Source organism: Malaclemys terrapin, chromosome 1 (genome assembly GCF_027887155.1).
Source record: "Malaclemys terrapin pileata isolate rMalTer1 chromosome 1, rMalTer1.hap1, whole genome shotgun sequence".
Taxonomy (NCBI): Eukaryota; Metazoa; Chordata; order Testudines; family Emydidae; genus Malaclemys; species Malaclemys terrapin.
Genome location: NC_071505.1, coordinates 324981129 through 325008215, shown reverse-complemented (window position 1 = coordinate 325008215; position 27087 = coordinate 324981129). Strand labels below are relative to the sequence as shown.

Here is a 27087-nt window from a genome sequence, read left to right as displayed (position 1 = left end):
AATTAATCTCAGTTAATTCAAGCGATTAACTCAAAACAAATTAACTCGATTAAAAAAATGAATCACAATTAATTGCAGTTTTAATTGCACTGTTAAACAATTTAAACCAATTAAAATTTATTATAAATATTTTTGGATATTTTTCTACATTTTGAAACATTGATTTCAATTACAGCACAGAATATAAATTGTACAGTGCTCACTTTATATCATTATTTTTCATTACAAATATTTGCACTGTAAATGTCAGGTTGTGTAATATTTGAACTTTTTTTTTTAATTTCTTTTTCCCTTTGGCAACCCCTAAGTGAAATTAATTGTGCTGGGTAATTTCTGACACCTGAAAATATAATAATTTTTGAAGGGACTAACACAGTGAAGCATACCTTGGATTGGAATTCTGCAAATATTTGTCCTGTAAATTGAAGCAGTTTGATATATGAATAGTTTCATTTCAATTAAAAATATTTTCCTGCTTGAACACCTTGCATGGCAAGTTTAGCTTGGAGCAAAGTTTTTTATGGCCTGAAGATCAGAATATATAATGTAATGAAAATGCCAATTGCCCCTTAACTGTATTGACAAAACAGGTGCTGCCCATTCCTTGAATTGCAGGCTCTATGTCATCCTCTATATTTCAATGTTTCAATGAGAGTTTCCTGCATTTCCACTCTCCAGAATGTATAATCCTTAATTTTCTATCTCAGAGTAGCAACATTGACATGAGACAGTATGATCATTGGCATTTCATGTTACTGACAAGCAAAGTGGCAACTTAAAATTATTGTTTTTTTTTTTTTTTTTTGTTTAAATCCTTACTATAAATCCAAATTGTTGTAGTATCATAGATCCAACTATTCAGGTCCCAAAGGATGAGAAAAATCAGAGCTAACAATATTTAGAGGCTTCTAAAGTGCATGCAAAGTGTCTTTATTCTATAAATTATAATACAGACATTTTAAGGTCATTGTCTTCCAGTGCCAGAAGCAAGTGCTATATCTCCTATTGGAAAGGGTGAATCCCAACTCTCCAACCAGATAAAGCACGTGGGCCTGATTCTATGTGGCTGTGCACCTTGTGTAGTTCCTTAAACCTGTGCAGAAGAAATGCAAAGTGAATATAAAATGTAGCCATTTCGATATGGTAGGATTTTACATCCACTTTGCACGTTTGTTAGTGACTAACCCACATGCAAGGCAATGGAGAATCTGGCCTTTTGTTTTGAGTTGGCCCAAGATGTTATACTGTCATCTTGTCACTGATCTAGGTGAAGAACTGATTCTTGCTATCCTCAGAACAGTGTAATTTTTATTTACTTTTGGGAGTGGAGAGGGGGTGGGCTGAGAGAAATTTTGGAAGCATTATTTTTAAATAGCACTGTTTAAATGCTGCAACCTAGCAGATATGGAGTATTGGGCAGAGTTGAGGTGAGAACAGGAAAAGGTGTAAGATAAAAGCAAATTGGCACATGAATATTGCCTAGGGTTACCATTCGTCCGGATTTACCCGGACATGTCCTCCTTTTTGTGCTAAAAATAGCGTCCGGGGGGAATTTGTAAAGCACTCACAATGTCTGGGATTTCCCCCCCCGGCCGAGCAGAGCGAGCGGCTGGGAGGGCTGCAGGGAAGTCCCGGGCTGGACTCAGGAGCAGCTGTAGAGGAGCCGGATCCGCCCTGCATTCTGAGCCGGCAGCTCCCTTGCAGCCCAATCCGGCAGCACTGTGCAGGGCCAGGGACCGGGTTTTGTTGTGCAGGGCCAGGGACCGGGTTTTGTTGTGCTGGGGAGCGCAGCCACGTGTCCGGCTCGGCTCGCACAGAGCCCAACACCCTGTTCTGAGCAGCAGGGTAAGGGGGACCGGGGGCAGGAAGGTTCTGGAGGTGGCAGTCAAGAAACGGGGGGGGGGCTTTTTGGGGGGAGTGGAGAAAGTTTTGGGCAGTCAGGGTACAGGTAGGGGGTAGGGTCCTGGGGGGCAGTTGGGGGGGGGTCTTAGGAGGGGGCAGTTAGGGGACAAGGAACAGGGAGTCTTAGGTAGGGGGTGGGGTTCTGGAGGGCAGTTAGGAGCAGGGGTCCCAGGAGGGGGCAGTCAGGGGACAAGGAGCGGGGGGAGTGTTTGGGAGTTCTGGGGGGGGCTGTCAGGTGGCAGGGGTGGGGAGATGGATCGGAGCAGTCAGGGGACAGGGAGCAGAGGGGTTTAGATGGGTCGGGAGTTCTGGGGGGGGGCTGTCAGGGGGTGGGGAGTGGTTGGATGGGGCGTGGGAGTCCCAGGGGTCTGTCTGGGGGTGGGGGTGTGGATAAGGGTTGGGGCAGTCAGAGGACAAGAGGCAGGGAGGCTTAGATAGGGAGTGGAGTCCTGGGGGGCAGTTAGGGGCAGGGGTCCCAGGAGGGGGCAGTCAGGGGACAAGGAACGGGGGGAGGGTTGGGGGTTCTGGGGGGGCGGGAAGTGGGAGGGGCAGGGGCGGGGCTAGGGCAGGGCTCCTCCCGTCCTCTTTTTTTCTTGCTGAAATATGGTAACCCTAATATTGCCATCATATAAGTGGTTTAAAATGTATACAAATGCATGGGTGCCTTTTGAAATTAGAGCATGAAAAGATTAGGGATCTATCAGTGGAACTCCCAGACAGTAGAACCCCCTGTCTTTTCAGTACTCAGATGGTTTTAAGCTAGATTTTTAACCAACTGCATGATGGGATGAAGATTGGTCTTGTGGTGAAGCCACTATGGGTAGGGCTGTCTTTCAGAGGCACCATGGCCAGAGGTAAAAAAATGGGATTTTTCCTCATTGAAAATTTTGATGAAAACATTTTTTTTTCCATTTTCATCTAAATTTTCCACTGGAAATATGTATTTGGTGGAAATCTGAATAACAAAAAAAAGTTTGATTTGCATGTGCTGCTACAGTGCCTCATGGGAGTTGTAGTTTAGTTGCCTCAAGCTCCTATTCTCCTGTATATGCTGGGCTCTCTGGTCAGGCTACATCTCCCATAATGCACCACCATCTTCTCTCTTGGAAAGGGAGGTGGTACACTGTAGGAATCCCTAACCATATTGTCTTATGAAGGGCACACCTGGAGAATGGGGGCAGTGAACTTAGGTCTCGAGAGTCCAGAGTTAGCATCTTCAGAACAAGACCACCTTTCCTCCCATGGCGCAGTCAGTTAAATAAGATTGCTTCAGTCAGGTGAACCCTGGCTGGTGAGGAGGGTGTGACTTATATAATGCTTAAAGATTTAGGATGCACCAATAGATCCAGTAATCTATTTGGATGAATATTGCCTGTGGTTTTCCACAAGAATCTCTTGCTTGGTGACTTGACTAGTTTAATACGGTGGTGGATTTTTCTATTATACTTAAAAAAAAAAAAGAGCAATGAGAATTCAATTCTGTCCAGTCCTGGCAACGCTGTATAGCAGGGGACGAAAACAATATGTATTTCTTCTGTATTTATAAGAAGCACTTCAGATCACATAACAGATGCTCAGGTATGGTGAGGAGTGTGTTCTTCCTTAATGTCTTTCATTTTCGAGCAAGAATGGGTATGTTAGTTCTTGTTGAACTTAGCTGGTGTGAGGATGAGTGTTATCTAATGATCATGCTAGTATCTTGAAAATGGCACCACCAAGTCTAGGAGTATTCCAGCTTGAAAGGCCTTGGGAAGAAGATAAAACAAGAAGCTAAGGGTGAGATCATTTAAAACGTGTTGCAATACTTGTGCAAATGAACCATCTGTGCCTGGATGCTGTACATTGAGACTCTTTTAGCAGCTTGTCATAATTAGCATTGCAACTTGTCACTAGGGACACCAACAGCTTAAAAAAACCACTCTGTCCAAAGTTGTTTTACCTGCTGTTACAGGTAACGATTGAGATGACTGTAACTGAAAGAGATTAGAGAAGAAAAAAAAAATCATCTCCCCTGCTCTGGCCCATATGTACAACTGCAGCAGCCTATAGGGGCCAGACTGGAGCTTCGAGGCATCAGGGGAGAGTTCTAGGGAACCGCTGAGAAAATTTTATGCAGTAAGATCGTCTGTGGGGCTGCTCTTACTTAGGGCTTGTCTACATTGGCACTTTACAGCGCTGCAACTTTCTTGCTCAGGGGTGTGAAAAAACATACCCCTGAGCGCTGTTAGTTTCAGTGCTTTAACGTGCCAGTACAGACAGTGCACCAGCGCTGGTAGCTACGCCCCTCGTGTGGGTTTTCTTTTTTTTTTAGGGCCGCGACTACACAAGCCACGTTAAAGCGCTGCCATGGGCTTGCCTTCTGTGCTGTGCACAAAACAGAATCTAGCCCTCTGTTTTTCCAGTTTGTTTTGTGCATTTGGCAGCACGTTGGTCATAATCAGTTTCCATTGTCTGTTACAAAAAATAATCTCATGGAGCAACAGGGGAGAGAAAAGTACTTTGCAAATACGGTAGCATGGTTATAATCCTCCCCAAATTGGCTGTGGGACTGAGGGGCTGGTGTAGAGTCTGAAACTATTTCAAATAATTTACATTCTCTGTATTATTTCTGGAAATGCTTTATAAACCACAGAATCCAGGAAGGTGTAAAATCCACTTATTCCCTTTTCAATTTCAAGTGATTACTTCAAATGTGACTTCAGAGGCCTCGATCTCCTTTAGACTTGTTTGATCCATTTAGAAAAATTTAGAAAATAATTTCTCATAGGAAATATTTCCCTCCATGCTGCACCATGACTTTCTATTGAACATTCTACTCGCGTTCCACAATGATGAATGTCAGAGGAAGTGCCATATGTGCAACTAATGCAGAATATGCCACAGAAATCCAGCTGGCTGAGAAGAGATCAAGGGGAGGTGGTGAGAGATGCAAGATAAATGAATTTATCACATGATTCTGCAATTTATCACTCGATATATGGCTAAATGGTAGCCACTTGCGGCCTTTTTTTTATGTATTATCTTTGTAAGACAAGTATTTTCTGTGCTTTGTAGAAGGAGATCTATTATTTATCCACACGTATGTGTGCTCACAATATAAACACACCTTTTTTTAACACTCCAGATAAGTCCCCCATTGTTTGGAAATAATCCTGTTTCAGGTCCAGGTATAGAAGAATCTGCTGTAACCCTTCCATTGCTATTCTCTAACACAGCCATAGAGTGCAGCATTAGTGAAATTAGCAACATTCTGTTGGAACTTTTGCAGCTCATTGTTTGTGTATCTGGTGCATGGAGCAGCACTGGAGGAGCATTTTGCTTCATGTCTAGTGTGTTACTCAGCACTCAGGAGGTTAATGGTTGGGACTCTACATTTCTGAGCTGGAGCTGCTTGTGCCCTTCGCTTACTTTGAAAGTTTCTGTGTCTCCTACTTCTATATAAGGTTCCACTTTGACTTTTAATAACCCATTTATTCCAATCAGTCAAATGAAGGCCCTCTCTACATCTGCTTCGGGGAAGAAGTCTGTTTCCTAGATGTACCATTAGAGTTTCAAGAAATCTATTTCTCCTTTGTGTTGGTAGGAATGAGCAATACCTGAGATTTTGTATTGGATCCTTCCGGGATACCAGACTAAACTCACATCAGACACAGGAAATGTTTGGGTATTGCTCTTCTGCCTCTGGGTTGGCCAGTTACTCACCTCCGTTAGTGTTAATACATGAGTCATTAGAATGGTAATGAACCTGTAAAGGAGTTATAAAATGTGGTATAATTACCCTTTGAATACAATATCTCCTTCTATATGATATGAAAAATACCACAATATAAAAATAATGCATATAAAATGGGTGCAACTGGCTACCGTTTAGAGAGTAGCAGTGATGCTGAAAATTAGCATAGTGCAAATTATGGGCTCAATCATTCTCAGATTGAATTTAATGAGAGTTGGTCCCCTGGCACAGCTTGTGAGCAAAGTCTGTGGCCAGAGGAAAGATACATGGGGTTGTGTGCATCCATATCTCTCTCTCTAGCCTGGGGACAGGGCTCAGGGCTGCAGTAGCATCCATTGCCTGCTACATTTCCCTGATGCCAGAACATTTGCTATCATCCCATCCCCAGATCCATCTTCATCAGGCCGGCCCAGTGTGGAGGTCATGGAGATGTATTCCATAGTACCTGGGAAGGGGAAGAGCTTACGCAACCTCCTTATGTCACCCCTCTTGCTGTAGCAGATTTCTACTGTGTTCAGGGCCTTCTGCAGCACGCACTTGGACTGCAGGATTTAGCTATATATTTGTATGCTGGGGAAAAAGTATTCCATTTACCAAGGAAATTCTGATGATGAGTCCTTCACAAATGAATAACTAGCCCCTAAATTCATCAAAATCAAAATGAAACAGCGCTCAGCCAAACAAGTACACCCAGAAAACCTGTCTGCAGTCCATGCATGTGATAGACCCAGAGGCAGCTCCAGAGCTGTCAGCTCAATTGCTGGAAGGGGAATCTGCTAGGGAACTAGATGCTGATGTTCCTGGAAAAAAGATTCTCCATCCTGTTGCTTGGCCTATGGAGTCTTTGCCTGGCACCCCCAGAAGGAGGATAGACAAGGAGAAGAGGGCAGTGGGGGCAGGTTTCTACCCCAAATGGCCTTGTGAACAGGTTAAAAATCCATAAACCAATTGCTATTATATACATATTCAGACAAAACAAATTCAGCGTGGATTCTATTGATAGTTTTTTTTCCCCCTAATTGCAAGCTTATAGCATGCCTTTGTATTATTTGGCAGTTAACTGGAGCAGAGGGTTTATATAACAGTGTAAGCAAATGGGTTTGCACAATAACTTGTTTCACTGACTTGTTTGCAGCACCAGCATGATTCCCTGCCATTTTAAAAAAATGCAGTGAGATCTTATTTAAGTGAATTTAGTGCCAGTGAAATAAACCAGAGTGAGGGCATTAGAGAGATACTGAAATTATTGTATCAGCAGAACAGTACAGCCACTGCAGTGCGACTTTCCCTACAGATCCTAACCTGCACTGTCCCCATAGACTAAGGAGGAACCTGTTGACAGGACAGCGTGGTTAAGCTTGTATTACCAGTGCCATTGCCTGTGCTGTACCTGTTCTGCAGGTAGAGATGTTAATCTCCCAGGCAGTAAATCCAGCACCTTTCATAAATAATAAACTCCCTAAGCCCCCCTCCCCAATCAAATGGCTGACTTTTTTTTTTTTGAGTGATATTTGTTGGAACAATCAAAAACCTCCCAGTAAAATGCCTCACCTCGCTGTTCCTTTACAAAGGCACTTCAGGCTGCAGCCTCTGGCCGCTAGAGGGAAACAACTTCAACAGAACCCCAAAATCTTTTTTTAAATTCTTTATTTGATTTGCTTATGAAAGTTTTGTTGAAATCTGTGCTGGGTGCATTTCTCTGCTGGAAGTTTCATCTCATTAAAAATCCACCCGGCTGTAAGCATCTGGTCAGCATAGTTCTGAGCAATTGATCAATGAGCCGTGCCTTATTGCCTCTCATCTATGAGTGGAAATCTAGGCTAACATTTTCGAAAGTGGCTAGTGATTCTGGGTTCCTCCATTTTGTGTGTGTGGTGCAGGGGAAGGAACGGAGCTGAACAAAATTTTTAAAAGTGCTCAGCTCAGACCAGCTCCCATTTTGGCACCACAGTTAGTGGGTGGGTTTTCAAAATGGCTCAGTATCTTCTGTTCTCAGTGGGAGCTGCAGGGTGCTTTGTTTAGGTGCCTATATGAGAGCTGTGCATTTCTGAAAACCTGGCTCCTTGAGTCTGATTTGCAGAGATGCTGAGCATTTGCAGCTGCCATTGATTTCAATAGGTCAATACGTTGGTGTCATGCCCATACCAGTCTCAAGTTAGTAGTCCATGCCTGGTATTCATGGGCATGATTACTGCCAAGATAAACTTTTTTGTCCCCAACTGTGGGCCAAGTACATGCCTCTATCCCCCCTTTTTCTGAAGTCATTCCCATAGTTATAATACTCCCTAAGTTCAAGGGTCAAGTGGCTTTTGCCTCCTGAAACATGTCTGAGGCTTCACCCCTACAGGCCCACCACAGGGCCCTAGCAGGTCAATATTCTGAATAGCTGTTTCTTCATCGAAACAAGGTCTGCAGAACCTTGGCCTGCTTGCAGCTTTTGAGACAGAACATGAAGGCAGAACTACACATCCTGCACTTGCCTGTCATTGAGTGTTTGAATGGGCATCTGTGTCTATTCTGTAACGAGCAATTAGGCCTCTCCAGTGTGGCATCCGCCAGGGAGATATAGCCCAGGCTATTGTGCCATGGCTAGGGATCAGGTGACCCTAGCCCAGGACAAGTAGCTAGTGGAGGATACCCCTTCAGGGATCAGCATCCAAAGGGAAGTCCAGGAAAAGGACCCAAATACTCTTCCAAGGTTCTTGAACCCACATCACCACCCACTGGTGACTATGGAGCCACTAGATTTTTGCAGGGACCCTTAGGCCCAGCACCAGTTTTCTAATCATGATTCCTGAACCTGTATCAGGGCTTTCCCATCCAGTCCTATCATTAGATACTCCTGAGCTGTGATTCCTACTGCATCAGCAGGCAAGTGACTTTAACCAAGATCCCCTAGGATGGAAGCTAGTTTTCTCAGACTTGTATTCCTTCCCCTTGGGGCCTATCTTCCTGGGCCAGGCAATCCTGGGATCAATTCCCCCTCTCAGCTGCAATCAAAAGGCTTCTCACAGGGGATCAGCAAAAAAAGAGTCCCACATGAAACTAAGGACAAGACCTGTGGCAGAAGGAGTTCTAATGGGTTAAGTGCTAAATCCTCTGGTGAGGCACAGCAAACCTCTCCCTGCCAGAGAGAGTTGTACGCATGAGAGCCAAAGGAAGGGCCTCCCAGGCACAAACTACCTAAGAACTACTCTGCCATCCTCTGACCCTGTGGGAGTAGGGGATTCATGTTCCCTTCCAAAGATCTTGGTCTCAAAGAAAACATCCTCAACAAGGCTAAGATGCCCCATCTCTTCTTGAGACTCCCCTGTGCCCAGGCACTCCATGCGGAGGGGCTTTCCCTGGAGGAAAGAAACAGAAGGAATCTTTCTCCTCCTCCTCCTCCTCATGGGAACAAGGTCAGCTATCTGAATCTGAGCTCCCCTGGCCTGACCAGATCAGCCATTCTGGACTGTGCAGCCTGCTACACTTCCAGTCCTCAGCCTTGTGGTTATGGAGGTGGAGGTGTTTGTCTTAGCTACTCCCTACCAAAGCTCCAAAAAGTTCTGCTTTCAAGACTGATCCTTTTAAAGGGTCTAGGATGGTGGGAGGAATCTGTCTTCTGGTCTCATTGGCTGTGGGCGTCAGCTCCAAACTCTCCTTTCTTGGCCAGTTTACAGTGAAGCAGAGGGGACAGCAGGAACTATATCTGTAATTACCCAGTTAAAGAAATGCTGCTCATGAAGGGTCTCACTGATTCAGCTGCTACGTTTGCTTAGTTACATCCACATGTTGGATAATAGAATTAGAAGAAAACAAAAGTGCTATGAAGAATGGAAAGGGGTGGGATTAGCCGGCCCATCTAATCGTGTCTAGAAGGATGTGGCTCACAGGAGCTGACTGAGCTAAGCAATATTTGTTTTTAAAGTGGAATCAGTGCTGGTGAATGTTGGGGATGAGTTAGCAGCGGTGGTGGCTGAATTCCCTGTGTCATAGGCACAAACTCCATGGGTACTCCAGCCCTGGAGCACTCACGGAAAAAATTAGTGGGTACTTAGCACTCATCGGCAGCCAGCTCCTCCCTCTCCTCCCCCTCCCCCCAGCACCTCTTGGCCACCAGTAGCCCCGCTGATAACTCCTTCCTCGCCCTCCCAGCGCCTGCCGCAATCAGCTGTTCCGTGGCATGCAGGAAGTGCTGGAGCGGAGGGGAGGCGTGCTTGGGGGAGGGGGCAGACTGGAAGAGGCGGGGCAGAGGCAGGGCAAGGGCTTGGGGGAAAGGGGTGGAGTGGGGACGGGACCTGGGGCAGAGCGGGGGTTGAGCACCCCTGGGGGCAAGGAGGAAGCCGGCACCTGTGCCCCTTATTAACCACAGAACAGAAATAGTCAGTAGACCTTAGTTCCTCTGCTGAGATTGCTGGGCTCCCAGTTTTAGGATGGTGTTTTTGATCATGTGGATACATGTCTCTTAGGAAATGGACTGAGATGAGCAACCCATTTCACATAGATTAGTCAACAGCCGTCAGATGGTCACAGATTTGGGTTACTACCACTGGAGGAAGGAATTGAAAGAGCTCAAGATGATGATGGACTCCATTACCAGTCCCCTGAACTAGAAGCAAATACATGGTTTGCATTTGGGACCACAGGTGGTTGGACTGGCAGCAGTCCTGCACATGCCTGGCTTTAGATACATAGGCCCCAATTCATGGTGCTATGAAGCTGTCTTTTCTCTATTTCTGCACTGGTGCTGTGGTGAATCAGGACCTCAGGCTGTAAACTCTTTGGGGTTGAGAGGGACTCTCTGTTGCCCTGTCTGTACAGCATCTAGCACAATGGGGCATTGATCTGGTTAGAGCCTAAGTGCTACGGTAATATAAATAATAATGGTCTACTAATACTCCCACCTTACTTTTCCTAGTCTGAGTTCTCTTGCGTACACCCACATACATCTTTGTTTCCCATTTGTCTTCCCAGATCCTAACCACTTCCCTTCTCTCTGTAACTCCCAATTTAAAAACAATGTCATAGTAAAGCAAGCACCTTCCATCCCTTTCTTCAGATGATTAAAGAACAAACAGTTGATTATGTAATTCATGCAAGAATGAAAAGGTCCCTTTCAAGATAGGGTAAAGCAAAAGATCCACTGTGAGCCAAAGAGCTAGAAAATAAATGCCTGCCACATCCGTCCCTCTGGTTTTCCTGTTCTACTTTACTTCCCAGCAGTGCTCCCAAATTCAATTTATATTTCAGCGTGGGAGATAACCTGCTGCTTTAATTTGTTTGAGACACAAATAGTAGCTTTCTAAGGAGCCAACTCCTTGTCTCAGTCTCTCTCAGAATCAGCCTTCATACGGTCATATGTGCTGCCTGCCATTCTCTTGCTGCCAATCCACTTTCTCTTCCTGCCCTCCCATTTGCTGTCAGCACTGGTTTTCAATACCACTGCTTCTGCATGGTGCACTGGCCCTCTAAATCTCTTCCTGGCAGTTCAGTGTGGCCTGGGCATCGCAGGCTTTCCATAACTGGGCCAGCAGCATGTGTGTTCTGTGAAGGGCTGCCACTTGTCCTGATGTTCCCAGCAAGCCGGCCCAGAGTCCTGCCAGCCTAGCCTGCAGGGCCATGAAAGACTCTCAAAGATATTCCCTTCATTGCATCGTCATGAGGAGAAGGAAAAGGTGAGAACTTGGGTTTCGTGATACTATTTAGTATTATCAATCAATCAAGTACCAGCCCCGTTGTGCGATATGGACTACGACATCGTACGATATACAAAAATGAAGACATTGCCTGCCCCAAAGCATTGACTACAACACCTGTCAGTGTGAACGAGGTGTTGTGTTACTGCGCTCTGATCGGCCTCCAGAAATGTCCCATAATCCCCTTAAGTCAAGTGGCCACTCTTCTCATTGTTTTGAACTCCTGTAGGAATGCGGAAATGCCCTTTCAAAGCTCCGTTTCTGACAGCCAGCATGCAAGCCGTTACTGTGGAATGCTGTATGTGAGAGAGAGAGGTGGGGGTGGGAGGTCTGCTGCTGTCTGAACTTACAAGACAGCATGCTGACATGCTCTCAGCCCCCCCCCCCAAAACCCACTCTCTCTCCCCCCACATACACACAACACACTCCCTGTCACACTCCACCCCATCCCTCCCATTTTAAAAGCATGTTGCAGCCACTTGCATGCTGGGATAGCTGCCCATAATGCACCACTCCCAATGCCGCTGCAAATGTGGCCACGCCAGTGCACTTGAAGCTGTCAGTGTGGACAGACTACAGCACCTTCCCTACTGCACTCTAGGAAGGCTGGTTTAACTCAAAGCGCTCTACATCTGCAAGCGTAGCCATGCCCTAAGAGTTTGTACATGGGAACAAAGGCTGTGCATGGTGAAGTGACCTTGGGGTGAATTCTGTTGGCCCAGCGCTGAAGATGTTTTGGAACTGTTTTAGGGCCCGTTTCCATTGACATAAATGGAAGTTTTGCCATTGTCTTTGTTGGGAGCAGTCCCTTCTCCTCTGGAGAAGAAAACTCAGTTGTTGAAAGTCCTTTAATAGCATCATACATAAAGAGGAAAGAGACCTCTGCCTTGGACTGAAACTGCTTATTAAGCTTAAATACCTTTCAAGTTTTATTTTATTGTCTATGGTCTGGGCTAAGGCCCTCTGCGAAACACGGATCTTTCCGCAACCGTTATCTGTTTTACACGCAAACTGGTGTATGTTTCCTGTGCCAATTAAATCTGACATTTTATTCAAACCTATGGACACTGAACATAAAACACCACTACAGGAACAGAGACAAAGGGATGATTTCTGCCTGGGCTGGAGTTGCTTGGGATTGGGACTGGTGTAACTGAGGTCAGAATCTGGCCTTGTACGTAAACACTTTGGGAGATCATCCTGATTGTCAAACTTTTGTGATTGTTATCACGAGTCGTGTGGTATTGATGCTTCTGGGGACAAGTGATTAGGTGAGAATCTCTGTTTTCATTGAAAAAGGAAGTTGCTAGCCTTCGTGGCTGCAGAGAAAAAGGCTCAACAACCAGAAGGCAAGTAAAAAGAACCCCAAATTATTTTTATTGTTAAAAAAAATCTCATGATTTTAAGACAGTCTCATCATTTTGGAAGCCTGATTCATGATTTTTGAATGTTTGGGGTTGGCAGTACTGGATGGTTTAGTTTGTTTTCCTTGCTTAGATTTTTCTGACGTGCTGCAGTATACAGCTTATAATCATAAAGCAAATCTAGGCTTGTTTTATGCAAAGCTCCCACTGATTAATTCATAGGAAATTTTGTGTGTGTGAGGTAGACAGGGTTAGGCTGCTACCATGTTATTTTGTAGCAGAATGAGATATAATCATGTTAGAAATGAAAATTCTGTTCAATATAGATATATTTGGTCTATATCGGTATCAACACAAATTCCAGAACAATTTACCTTGCTAATCTGACAGTCTTTTTTTGCCTTAAATTCATTCAGTTGAGTAATTTTTCCATGTTGCTCTCTAAATATAGATTTTCTGTACAGCAGATCATGCCTACTCTGAGCAATCAAATGGTGAATTCATTAACATTTCATGGAACTCTGCTTTTCTCTCCTCTGGGTACCAAAAAAAAGAGTTTGTATATCAATGCCTATGAAGGTATTGGGTCAAATTCTGTCCTGAGTTGCACTCATTTAGCCCTACTGAGGGCAGTGGAACTGATTCAGGGAAGAGTCATTAGTGAAATTGAGAGCAGAGTTTGGCTTGTTGAAAGCAAATGTCATTTAAAGTGTGTGGTGTGTGCTATCGAATATTCAGTTATCTTTATCTTACTCTGAGTAATCAGAGTAAATTACTTTGTGTCATCCCTTGGCTGGTTGTCTCTCCTGCAAAGACTGTACAGACTCGCCAACATGCTGTACGCTGTTGTCATTTATTATTTATTTGATGACAACCATGTGCTACAGACAGATGTGAAGATGAAGGTTCTGATTCTCCACTAGTTTAAACTGGTGTAAGTCAAAAGGACATCCGCTGGTGTCCAGGCTGCATCACTGTGAAACCAGTAGGAGTTGGAGAATCAGGTTTGAGATCACTGCTGTAAAGAACTTTTCAGCCTAGAAAGACAATATAGATTGGAAGTATTCAGACACAGGAGGGAATAATGGAAACTAGATAAGGCAGAGTGAATGAGGCATGCAGTTCAGCTCATGTTTTAGCAGTTCTCTGACTTTTGGATGGATTTTATTTAAAGTAAAATAAATATTTTTACTCATTTAATTAGTAAATGCTCATCTAGTTGGTAAACACCAGTCTGAGGAGATGACTAATGGGGATAGGCCTCCTTGAAGGAATGAGTCTTAAGGAGAATGGAGGTATTTTTGGCTGAGGCAAGGAGGGAAGGTTTATTGGGCAGCATGGAAGCGTGCTCAGAACTAAGACCAGGAGAAGGACACAAAGGGGAAAGTGAGTCATGCAGTATAAGTAGACTCTGGGAGTGGAAAGAGTTAGGAGCAGATGGTAAGCCTAAGCCAGGTTGTGCAGGGCTTAGAAGCAGGAATTTAGTTTGATGCAGATGATGATGAGAAGCTGGTGGTGATGGAATTTGAACAGAGGCTGGACATGGTCTGAGTAGTGGGCAAAGGGCATGAATTTTGTGGTTGCATTTTGGACTGATTAAAAGGAGGGCTGAGGTGATAATTTAAGAAGCCGGAAAGGAGGAGACTGCAGCAACTGAGGCAAGAGGCAATCAAGGCCTGGACATGGTGGGAGTTGAGAGAAACAGGTGGACTTGGAGTGGTGATAGAGGAAAAACTGGCAGGATTAATGTCAGTAACAATGTTCATGGTGGAGAAGGAGGAGTCATGGATGTTGCCAAGAATAGCTGGAAGAGACTGGAGCTGACAACAGTAGACTAGTGAAGGGAGTAAAGATGAAGTGAGAAAGAGCTATCAAAAAGGCAGCCAGGGATGCATATTTGGCTGCAGGGGATAATTTAGGTATGGAGAAGTAGATCAGCATGGTGGTGATTTAAGTTGTGTAACTGGATGAGGATTCTCGGGGGAAAGGTGCAGAGGGAGAAAAGGAAAGGCTCATGGACAGATCCCTGAGAGACTCTGACAGAAAGAGTTGGGAACGGGAAGTGGAGCGGCTGAGAGAGACCCTGCAGAATCAAAGATAAGCAGAAAAACAAGAGAAGTCAGGCTCTCTGAATCCTAGAAGGGAGAGAGAGAAAGAGCTTTGAGGAGGATGGGGAAGTGATGGACCATTTCAAAGGTCAAGGAGCATCAGGACAGAGAGGAGGCCATGCAATTTGGCCAGGAAGGTTCATTGATGACATTGAAAAGGGCTTTTTCAGTAGAACACAGCAGGCAGATGCTGATTGAAGAGGACTGAGGAGGGAGCTAGCAGAGAGGAAGACTAGGCAGAAGGATTAGACCGTAAATTCAAGGAGTTCAGCAGTGAAGAGAAAGAGGGAGGGGGTAGTTGGATGGAAACTTCTTTGAGACAAGTTTCAGAGTAACAGCCGTGTTAGTCTGTATCCGCAAAAAGAAGAACAGGAGTACTTGTGGCACCTTAGAGACTAACAAATTTATTAGAGCATAAGCTTTCGTGGACTACAGCCGAAGAAGTGGGCTGTAGTCCACGAAAGCTTATGCTCTAATAAATTTGTTAGTCTCTAAGGTGCCACAAGTACTCCTGTTCTTCTTTTTGAGACAAGTGTCCACAGTGGTGTGCTTGATGGCAGGGGAAAGGAGTTAGGTGACAGAGAATGCTTAAGGGTGTGGAGACGGAGGGAGCAAGGGAACTCATGAATCAGGAGGAATGTAGTCAAGATAGTAGGTGGAGTAGTGAGCAGAAGAGAGTAGAAGACATGCTTCTAAGTTTTGTTAGCATTATGGCAGCCGTAAGAAATGTAAGCATAGTTATCCTTGATGTGGTTCTGTTCATGCCAGGGTGGATTTGATTTAAATCAAATTGATTAAAATCATGATTTAAATCACTAGTCAGGAAGAATCGATGTAATCATGGTTTTCTACATAGAAGTGCATTCTTGTTGGTTGTTATAACCTTAATACATATTCCTCACAACTCAGAGATAGATGTAGGTTTCATTTTTTAGAAGGTACACAGTATACATTTTTAAACAGTGATTTATTTTGAAAACTTTTCAGATTAGTTTTACAGGCTATATCAGAAAATGAATGATTGTTTGGTTATTTCATTTACCAAAGGTAATTGAAGCAGATATTTATGAAGTCATTGGGAGTTGAACTATCTCTAATTCAACAGGTTAATCATTAATATTTGGAGGATTTTCTTGCCATGTTGTACTAGGAGGAGGACATCACCAGACAGATATGTAAATTGTTTTATTTAAGTAAAACAACAACGTTAAGTATTCTGGATTTTTTTCTCCAATAGCAAACATATAATATTTTAACAAAACAAGCATATGTCCCTCGCTTCTCACATTTATCTCCAGACTTCTTCTCCTTGTCCAGATCTATTCCGCCCCCAACAATCTTCTATTCATTGAACTTTTTAAATCTTTGCACTTTTAGAGAGAGGTAAGGGATTGACTCTGTGTACACAAATTTACAGAGGGACAATAGAGCTGAGATCTGTTATTTCTTACCTCTATATATTATTTATTTATTTAAAACATTTTTGCTGTTAACAAGCATGTTACCTCTGGAGACACAAATCCACAGTTTGAGAACTGCAAAACTAAGCATCTCTGATGGTATCTTCTAGACTGAGCACTGAGTCTCATTGGGTAGATAGAAAGATTAACCTAAATAATCTATACAGAAGCCCCTGGAACCCCATAAGATTGAGTCCCTAATCCATGAACTATTGGAACTCATTTACAAAACTTTTCTTAAACATTACATGAATATTGTCTCATACCATAGAATTCGACTGTATAATCCCTACTCCATGATGAGATATCTTTGAGCTATAATGTATCTTAATTAAAACTATCTTTAGATAGGTTTTTTCCTCAAAAAGCATTTTATCAAAAAAATCCGATTTAAATAAAAAAAATATACGATTTGATTGTTTAAAAAAAATCATTAATTTTTATCCACCTTGGTTCATGCTCTAGCTAGATCTTCCTTTTACCATATTAAGAACATCTGTACATATTGAGTCATGTTATCTCTACCTATGTGGTGGTGATGGTACTCTATGAAACAATTATGTTCTGCATTAGATGACTGTTATTCATGGGTTCATTTTCCATGTAAAAGGCTTCATGGACTTCAGATTGAATTGAATGCTGCCATTTGGATTGTTACAGATATTTGGATTTCTCAACCCTTTCTTTCAGTAATACAATCTCCACATTTACTTCCCATTACTATTTGTGGCTATACCTTGATTTATGCTCTTGCCAAATTTTATAAGCTAAGCAGGGTCAGGCCTGCTCAGTATTTGTATGGGAGACCTCAAAGGCTAAACTGGTGCAAGAAATGGTATTGATGATTCAGTAGGTGGTACTTGTTCCTCATAGCCAATGTACTATCTTGGTGGTGTTGGCCTTGTGCTGTTTGAATGACTGCCTTTCAGATGACATGTAAGACCAAGGTTCAGGCCACTTATGACCATTCAAGATACGTATTTCTTAAGAGCCATGGTGTCAGCCTTGGGATTATAGCCAAATTCCAATTTGGGCTCTGTCCAGACTAAGAAAAAAAGTTGCTTTTCTCAATGCCATTATCTCAATCACCCTATCTTAACTCAATTGAAAACTCCATTAAATACCAATATAGACACATTTTAACTGCTTTAGCTTGATTTTAGCAGGTCAAGGTATTGTCTAGGCAAGGCCTTTTAGGAGCTGATACCTCACTCGAGTTGAACATTAATGCTTTATATATCCTGTGAAATCAGAGATTCCCTGGCTGTTTGAGATAACATAAATATTTATTCCTAACTCTAGAGATTAAAATCATGTCAGATTAAAAAGGGGATTGATGCAGTGATGATGGAAATAAATTAGTAATCAAAATAATGTGATCTTATGAGCTTATGTTACATACCCTGTCAGGGCTAGAAATTAATTCTTTGTCTTTGTGGGCAAGGATTTCCCAGCTTTCCAATGATATAGAGCAATAGTCTAGATTCCTGAGGGTTCACAGCATGGCAGGCCTTCAACAGTCACTGGTCCCTCGGTCTAACAGTGCTTTTGTGGCATTGAACTAGGACTGAATATAGTAAATCCTGAACCTCAGAGCTTTGAAGCTTTCAGTGCTTAGTTTTGAACCTACTGAGCCTCTGACAGCTGGAATTGCCGCCTGTGTTTGGTTCAAAGCACAGCTGTGCTTTCTTTTCATTTATGGTTAGGTTTAAGGCATATTTTTTTCCTGTGGCTTGTATAACTGAGCAGAATAGTTGTGTTTGAAATTATGGTGTAGTATAAACCTTCTTGGTTCACTAGAAAAAGCAGTGTTGCATTGTATTGAAAATTTGTCCTGTGCAGCCCTTACCTGGGTGGCTGACCTTGGATACATTTTCCATAGTAAAGCACCAATCCTACAAGGTGCAGAACACCTCTTGAGAGATTCTGAGTGCCCTCAACTCTCAGTTAAATCAATGGGAGTTGAATATGTTCAGCACCTCACCAGAAAGCAGTCAGACCTGGCAGGAATGGGCCCTAAATCTGAATTTATGTGACTAAAAAAAGAGGTATGGATACTCCAGTAGAGCCACTCAGATCATTCAGCAAGATGCAAATCATTATTCCAACATACGGCCAACATGAGTCATGGCAGCAAGACTTCACTGACTGGTTTATTGGCATTGACATCCCATTTTTCTTTCTTATAGGCCCCCTATCTCTTGTTACAACCCCAGTAACCCTGTCCAGATACTGGAAGACATTGGCTTTCTTTATCAGGACCATCAACTGTTTGTCAGCAGGCTTGATGTTTCCCCGTTAACAGCAGAGACAGTCAGTGGTGCTAAAAATAAAGCTGGTAAGAAAGCAATGACCCTTACACACCTGCCTGTAAAATTAACTCCAGTTCCTTTTTCTGTTATTGACTCCTTGAAGAGAAGTTTAGAGTTTCTTCAGAATGATCTTAAAAACTGAAGAAAATCATGGGCCAAATCTTGATTCCCATTGAAGTCAAGGGAAATGTTGCCATTTACTTCTGTGGGAGATCTGGATTTGATCCTGTGTCATTTTTCAACCAGTGCAACATATCATGTTACACTGCAGTACTCAATTGCTCTTCACTGGACAGTTAGACCAAGGTGGATGACTCTCTGCTTAGGGAATAGGATTGCAAGAATCCTATGAAAAATAAGCACAGATCAGTCCTTTTGGGTCAAGTTTTCAAAAATAGGCAACTACATTTTGTCCCCAAAATATAGAACTTAGGGTGCAAATGGATGACTGGCTAGGCAGGTGCTGTAGAGAGATGGTGTCCTTAGCCTCTATTTGCCAGAAGCTGGGAATGGGTGACAGGGCATGGATCACTTGATGATTACCTGTTCTGTTCATTCCCTCTGGGACACCTGGCATTGGCCACTGTTGGAAAACAGGATACTGGGCTAGATGGACTTTTGGTCTGACTGAATATGGCCGTTCTTACGTTATGTTTTCTGCTTATTTATGATAACTTGCTTTCTTTACTGTGATCTTGTCATTTGCCACCTCCTATGTGTTTATCTCATCCACATGTTGTGTATTGTCATAACCTAGATTGAGAACTCTTAGGGGAAAGAATATTTTTACAGTGTGTCAGCACGATGGGGCCCTGATCATTGGCGGTGGTTTCTAGATGCTATGGTAATATAAATCAATAGTAATAACAGCTGTAAATGAAAAATAGGCAACTGCAAGTACAGGTTAGGTAAATGCACATGCAGGTATCCAACTGAGCACATAAATGGATGTTTTTGCCTCTGCACATTTTGCAGGCTCACCTTACGGGCCTATTTTTAAAAAAATTGGCCCTTCATTATTTTGCAGATTTAGATGGAATTTATCCCTTGCAAAGTGTGAAAATGTTTACATTTTAGTGATTTTTTTACATTTGTGTTCTCTGCACTCAAGTCCTGATCCAGCAAAGCACTTAAAAGATGTGGAGAAATTGGAAAGGGTCCAGAGAAGAGTAACAAGAATGATTAAAGGTCTTGAGAACATGACCTATGAAGGAAGGCTGAAAGAATTGGGTTTGTTTAGTTTGGAAAAGAGAAGACTGAGAGGGGACATGATAGCAGTTTTCAGGTATTTAAAAGGGTGTCATAAGGAGGAGGGAGAAAACTTGTTCACCTTAGCCTCTAAGGATAGAACCAGAAGCAATGGGTTTAAACTGCAGCAAGGGAGGTCTAGGTTGGACATTAGGAAAAAGTTCCTAACTGTCAGGGTGGTTAAACACTGGAATAAATTGCCTAGGGAGGTTGTGGAATCTCCATCTCTGGAGATATTTAAGAGTAGGTTAGATAAATGTCTATCAGGGATGGTCTAGACGGTATTTGGTCCTGCCATGCGGGCAGGGGACTGGACTCGATGACCTCTCGAGGTCCCTTCCAGTCCTAGAATCTATGAATTAAGCAGGTGTGTAACTTTTAGCAGGTTAAGTAGTCCCATTGTCTTCAACTAAATGGACATCGTGTGATCAAAGCACTTCCTGGCAGTGATTAGACGAGGGGTCTCAAACTCAAATGACCACGAGGGCCACATGAGGACTAGTACATTGGCCGAGGGCCGCATTACTGACACCTCCCCCACCACCCTTGGCCCCGTCCCCACTCCACCCCTTCCATGAGGCCCTGCCCCCATTCCAACCCCTTCCCTGAAATCCCCACCCCAACTCTGCCCCCTTCCTGCCCCCAGGAAGGGCAGGAGGGGTGTGGGGCTCAGGGCAGGAAGTTGGGGTGTGGAGTGCAGGAGGGGTGTGGGGTACAGCAGGGGGTGGGCTGCAGGAGGGGTTCGGGGGGTGGGCTCCGGCCCGACATGCACTGGGGGCAGGACAGACCGCCTGCCTGCCTGTCCCCGCACCGCTCCGGGAAGTGGCTGGAACCTGGGGGAGGAGGGGCACAGGAGTCTGTGTCTTGTTGTTGCTTCAGGCACCACCCCCAGCAGCTCTCATTGGCCGGGAACGGGGAACTGTGGCCAATGGGAGCTGCTGGGGGCGCTGCCTGAATCAAGAGCAACACACAGAGCCGTGTGCCCCCCCTTCCCCACGTTCCAGCCGCTTCCTGGAGCAGCAGGGGGCAGGGCAGGCTCCCTGCCTGCCCTTCCCCCGGTGTGCGTCGGGCTGGAGCCGCTCTAGGTAAATGCTGGGGGAGGGCGGGGGGGGAGGGCGCGAGGAGGTCGCAGGCCGCAGAAAACAACTCCGCGGGCTGCATATGGCCCCCGGGCCGCGTGTTTGAGACCCCTGGATTAGACCCTGCATAGGCAGATAATGTCCTCTGAAGGAACTTTGCAGAGTGTGTGACATGACTGTAGTGAAACCGCATGGTATCCACTCTCCCCTGGAAACCCTACCAATCATCTTTAAGTCTTTGCCACAAAAATGTTAATAGAAGTGACCTATTTTCATACTGGAGAGCTGAGGGTTTTTCTTTTCTATCTGGCATCCAATTTGTATGTAAGTGATCACACAGTGTGAGCAATAACAGATGAAACCTCAGGGAGGTACCAAACCTCGAGAGAACATTTGTTTTTTAATGACTTTCAAATGAATTTTTTTTTAAATACTTCTAAAAAACTGCTATGAGAACTGAGAACAGCAGGCTTCAGAAATAACATTTCCAAGAGTGACCTCAAAAAATGAACATGGAATGGTGCTTCCTCGTTGCCTAACAATTTGTAATGATTATATCCAATTCCTGAGGACTTGATTCTAATCTTGTTTACACCCGTGTCTCTAAGGAGTAACTTCATTGGTCTCGATAGAGTTACACCCCTGTGGAACTGGTGCATGGTAAGTGAGGGGGAAGCAAGTCCTAGTGAGATTGTGTAGATAGAATTATTGCTTTGTTACAGTCTAGGAAATTCAGGGAAGACCCCAGCTACGTATTTCACTTTTTGCAATTCATTAGCTGCAAATTGTTTCCAGTAGAAAACTAGGTGAGTGGGTTCAAGTGTTGGAAAAGTGGATTGGAATCAATTCAGACAATAGTCAGTATTTTGTAGTTACTCACAATCTGTGCAACCTTATTGAAGTCAATGAGTTTCACAGCATGCAAATTAATGTGGTATTTGGCCCCACTCAATACAGTACTTGGAGATTTGTGACTTTTCCTTAGCTCCTGTCCTCCTGTGACTCAGGATATTGCACTATCCTTTTTATTTTCTGTGTCATTTATGGAATATATTTTATCTAATCGGCCTAGCTGTGATATTTCTAAGGTGCCTGACTCCTGGGAATAGAACAGCCAAGGTACTGTATAAGCAGATCTGATTTACGTAGCAGTCAGAGCTGGCTCCAGGGTTTTGGCCACCCCAAGCAGCCAAAAAAAAAAAAAAAAAAAAAAAAAAAAGGCCGCGATCGCGATCTGCGGCGACAATTCGGCAGAAGGTCCTTCACTCCGAGCGGGAGTGAGGGACCGTCCACCGAATTGCCGCCGAATAGCTGGACCTGCCGCCCCTCTCCGGATTGGCCGCCCTAAGTACCTGCTTGCCAAGCTGGTGCCTGGAGCCGGCCCTCGTAGCAGTGCATCTGTCACCCTATCATCTTGTTAGAACTGACATGTCAAAATTACTGTTAATCATGTAGAGATAGCATTGTTAGAAATTAATCAAATTACTGGACTAAGATAGTAGATTCATGGCCAGATTCTGCTCTTAATTACACTTGTACAACCTCATTATTTTTAATAGCATTTCAGAGTTTTCCAAGGTTATACTGCATTGTTTGGTAAGGAGGAGAGGAAGCAGGGCACTATAGTGTAAAAGGATTAGATAATTTCTCAGCAGTTGCCAGCCTTAAATAATGGTGTCATCAGAAAACATAAATCCTGACTTTCTTCTGTTCTATGTTTAGTTGAGGACCCTCTTTGCAACTTCCACCCTTCAAACTTCCTTGGGATCTCAGAGGTGGAAATGAGAGGTTCAGAGGATGTTGCAGCTGGAACAGTTTTACGGCGATTGATCCAGGAGCAGCTGAGGTATGGCAATCCAAATGAGAACATGAATCTGCTGGCAATTCAGCACCAGGCCACCGGGAGCGCAGGACCATCCAACAGCACTACAAGCACACTTTCTTCCACAGAAAACCTCACACAAGAAGACCCACAAATGCTCCAGCAGTCAGCACGCCAGGAACCTCAGGGGCAAGAACATCAGGTGGACAATACTGTGATGGAGAAACAGTCCAGGGCCACACAGCCTCATCAGAACAATGAAGAACTACCAACTTATGAGGAGGCGAAGGCCCAGTCCCAGTTTTTTAGGGGCCAGCAGCCAGGTGCTGTTGGCCCAAGTTTTTACATTGCTGGAGTGTCCAGTCAGAAATCGAGAACGGAAGGGAGACCAACTGTGAATCGGGCCAACAGTGGGCAGGCTCATAAAGATGAAGCACTTAAAGAACTTAAGCAGGGTCATGTCCGATCTCTAAGCGAGAGGATAATGCAGCTGTCCTTGGAGAGAAATGGTGCTAAGCAACACCCTCCTACCTCAGGGAGTAACAAAGGCTTCAAAACTGGAGGACCCCCACTCACTCAGCCTTCTGGCAAAGGAATGGATCCCAGAGGTCCCCCACCCGAGTACCCCTACAAAGCCAAGCAGGTGGTGTCACCAGTCAGCAAGACTCAGGAACACGGGTTGTTTTATAATGACCAGCACTCGGGGATGATGCAGATTCTCAAACCCTCCTACCCTGCTCCTCTGCCAGCAAGAACGGAAGGAGCAGTTGTCAGATACCAGCCTCCCCCAGAATATGGTGTGACAAGGTAATTCTAGCTCCTGGCCTTTGACGTCCTTGCTTTTGTAAATACTCTTTGGCTTTGAACTTTTTTTAAAATTGACGTTGTTGATGCTTTTAAGCAAACAGGCCTACTCTCTGAACCGGCTTCTTAGCTTTGAGGGTGAACTCCATCAGCTCCATAACGCTAGAAAACCGAGTGGGTTAATCTGTGGGCATTTTTTCCCATTAAACAACTTGAACTAAGGAATCAAATTGCACCAGACTTTCCCACAGACTTAGAAATATGCTGGGTAGGTCATAAATAACTCTCTTTTGAAGGGATAAGTGAAAGTACAGTTGTACAAGCCCTGATCCTGTGCCCATTGATATCAATGGAATAACTCTAGTTGGCTTGTGCAGGTTCTGGTCCTATATAAACAAATATGGGTCTGATTCCCATTACACTAGGGCTATTTTATACCACTAGCAGTGCAAATGAGCCTTAAAATGGATGTAAATATAATTTACTCCCATTTCAAGGCCCTGTACACTGGAAGAATGGTGTAAAGTGGCCTTAGCGTAAATGGGAATCAGGCCCCATGATTATAACACTGATGATACAGTGGACTATATTCTGTTGTCAGTTACAGCGGCATAAATCTGATTAACTCCACTGAAGTCAATGGAGTTACTCTGGATTTGCACTGCTGTAACTGAGAGCAGAATTGGGTCCAATATTCTGATCATCTCTGAGCTCTAAAGTTCTTCAAAAACTAATATTGTATTTAGAAGTTCTTCAGTATCTTAATTCCTATTAATTTCACTTTATGCATAAACCTAAAAGTATCTGAATATATTTAAACAATTGAATTATAGTAGAAAAAACATCAATTAGGTATGCAATTCTTCATCATTAATCTAATACCAAGCTGTACAGATGTTCCCATTTTAATGTAGGTTATTTGAAGCAACAAAGCTATAGGTCACCACCATAGGTAGTTAGAGGTGCCATAAGCTTTCTAACACTTATGGTTCAGCTTCTAAATTAAAGGACACAGTGCTACCTTTGTAAAACCCTATTTGTCAATTGTTTGTAGTTCACAAGTAAGAAAAAAAAATGCTTTGGGCTGAGATTTGGCTTAAAAATTTTTAGTCCAGGAGTATTAAAAAAATGAAATAGTGTGTTGGTTCTTTTTAAATGAGAGTGTGAACTCCTCCCCAAAAAACATAAAGCCAAACTCTGTGAGGTAATGAGTTACCTGCTTATTTCAGGCTGTCCTCATTGGGTGTGAATTTCACTCAGAGGGTGAAATGCTGTCTTGTGCAAAGGGCCCTGTGTGTCTCTTAAGTTCCACTTAAATCCTCACAAGTGGGCTTATGTGGTGCATAGTCCCTTGTGCTGACCTTCTGCACAAGGGTGAGTTTCCCTCAAAGTACATAAAAAGTCATCTTAAAATGTTACCTTCTGTGGACTGATTCCTGAGAGTTAGTGGAAACCAGTTAAGCATCACAGCTCCTACTGAGTTCTCATGTTCCTGTCTGAAGGTGGAGCTTGGCCTTGAGTATGCCTTAAACAATGAGGCTTCCACCATTCCTTGGGGAATTATCCCATAGGACATTTTTCCTGATATGTATAACCTCTGTTTCACCCCATGATTCTTAGCAATTCCTCCTTGGTCTCCCTGAACAACATCTCTCCATCCTCCTTGGATCTGGAGGACTTTAAAAATCCACATATTTGATGATGTGTTAATATTTTCCTTGTTAAAAGTGGTCTAATTAGATATTTATTGACCCATAAATCCTTGAAGCTCCTTTGACTTTAACTCCCAATGCAGAGTTCCTCCTCTTTCCTCAGCGTTGGCCCACGGTAAAGCTGGAGTATGGTCTGAATTCCCAGGCCCAGCTTTGCATTTCTGATCATATTTTTTTTTTGAAAGCATAAATCAGAACATGAAGATTTCATTATTGTGAGTGTCTGAAATACTATAGGTAACTTGTTTGTTTGCAAAATAAGGTCTGGTAAAGATGACGGCTCATTCCAATAGTACAATGGTTGTACAAATTGATTAAATAAAATCTGATCCTGCCAGGTGGGGATGCTCAGGATCAGGACCGTGCCACTTTATTTGCAAGCACGAGCCTGCACTGATGGCCTGCCGGTCTTCCCTTACGCATGTTTAGACTTGGGAACATTATTTGAATTCCACCAGCTAAACATTTATTTTGAATACCAGCATTAGCTATCCGGAGTTTGTGTAATTTTTCAGCTGAAAATTATGCTTATAAGAGCCAAGTGAAAATCCCTGTTTATGATAAGAAACAGCTATATGAGAATGGGAAATGCAAGATAATGGGGTCACGCTCAGGTTATATTCTCAGGAAGTGTAACAGGATTCCAGCTGTGATTCATTATGTTAACAAACACTGCAGACACCAAATGGATTAATCTCCACATAAAAGGGTGATGGCTTGATTTTGATAGCTCATGAAAAATGCTGATTCAATAACCAAGGAGCTTGTTCTGCTGAGTCTCTTTAAATAGTCTTTGGGTAAGGCCCTGTGTACTAAGCAGCAGAGCTTACTCCAGTGTATGTGGCAGAGCTTCATTGAGTTCTGTGTTAAAGTGGGAATGATACAGTGGGGTTAATTGATTGTGAAATTGTTTGGGCCCAGTTTGTGAACTCCTTATTGCTTACCGGTGAGCAGGTACTCTTACAAGTAGTCCCACTGATTTCAATGAGACTGCTCATTTAGGTAACATAAGAATCGCCATACTGGGTCAGACCAGTGGTCCATCTAGACCAGTCTTCCAACAGTGGCAAATGCCACATACTTCAGAGGGAATGAATAGAACAGGGCAATTATCAATGATCCATCGTCCCCTGTCGTCCAGTCCCAGCATCTGGCAGTCAGAGACTTAGGGACACCTAGAGGCTGGGGTTTTATACCTGGCCATCTTGGCTAATAGCTATTCATGGACCTATCCTCATTAACTTATATAATTCTTTTTTGAACCCAGTTATACTTTTGACCTTCACAACATCCCTTGCTAACAAGTTCCACTGGTTGATGGTGCGTTTTGTGAAGAAATACTTCCTTATGTTTGTTTTAAACCTGCTGTCTATTAATTTCATAGGGTGACCCCTGGTTCTTGTGTTATGTGAAGGGGTAAATAAATAACACTTCTCTATTCACTTTCTCCATATGATTCATTTTATAGACCTCTATCATATCACCTCTTAGTCATCTCTTTTCTAAGCTGAACAGTCCCAGTCTTTTTAACCTTACCTCGTATGAAAGCTGTCCATATCCCTGATCATTAATTGTAGCCCTTTTTTGTACCTTTTCCAATTCCAATCTATATTTTTTAAGATGGGGAAACCAGAACTACACACAATATTCAAGGGGTGAGCATATCATCGATATATACAGTGGAATTATGATATTTTCTGTCTTATCTATCCTTTTTCCAATGGTTCCTAACATTCTGTCAGTTTTTTTGACTGCCGCTGCACATTGAGCAGATGTTTTCTGGTTCCATTTATATGATATCTGAACTTTTCTGGGGTTTATTTTCTGTGTGTATATTCCTACTGGCAATGTTTAAGCAGTCACCA

General features: G+C 43.5%; 1 protein-coding gene across 3 annotated transcripts in view; it reads left to right on the top strand.

Annotated features, from left to right (window-relative positions):
• The window catches only part of AMOTL1 (angiomotin like 1), a 135647-nt gene that overhangs the window by 36418 nt on the left and 72142 nt on the right, over window positions 1–27087 (top strand). For all 3 annotated transcript variants that reach the window (XM_054015620.1, XM_054015622.1, XM_054015621.1), the window contains one exon: window positions 22607–23513. In XM_054015620.1, coding sequence (XP_053871595.1) covers window positions 22607–23513 — 907 coding nt within the window. The remainder of the gene's footprint in view (window positions 1–22606; window positions 23514–27087) is intronic.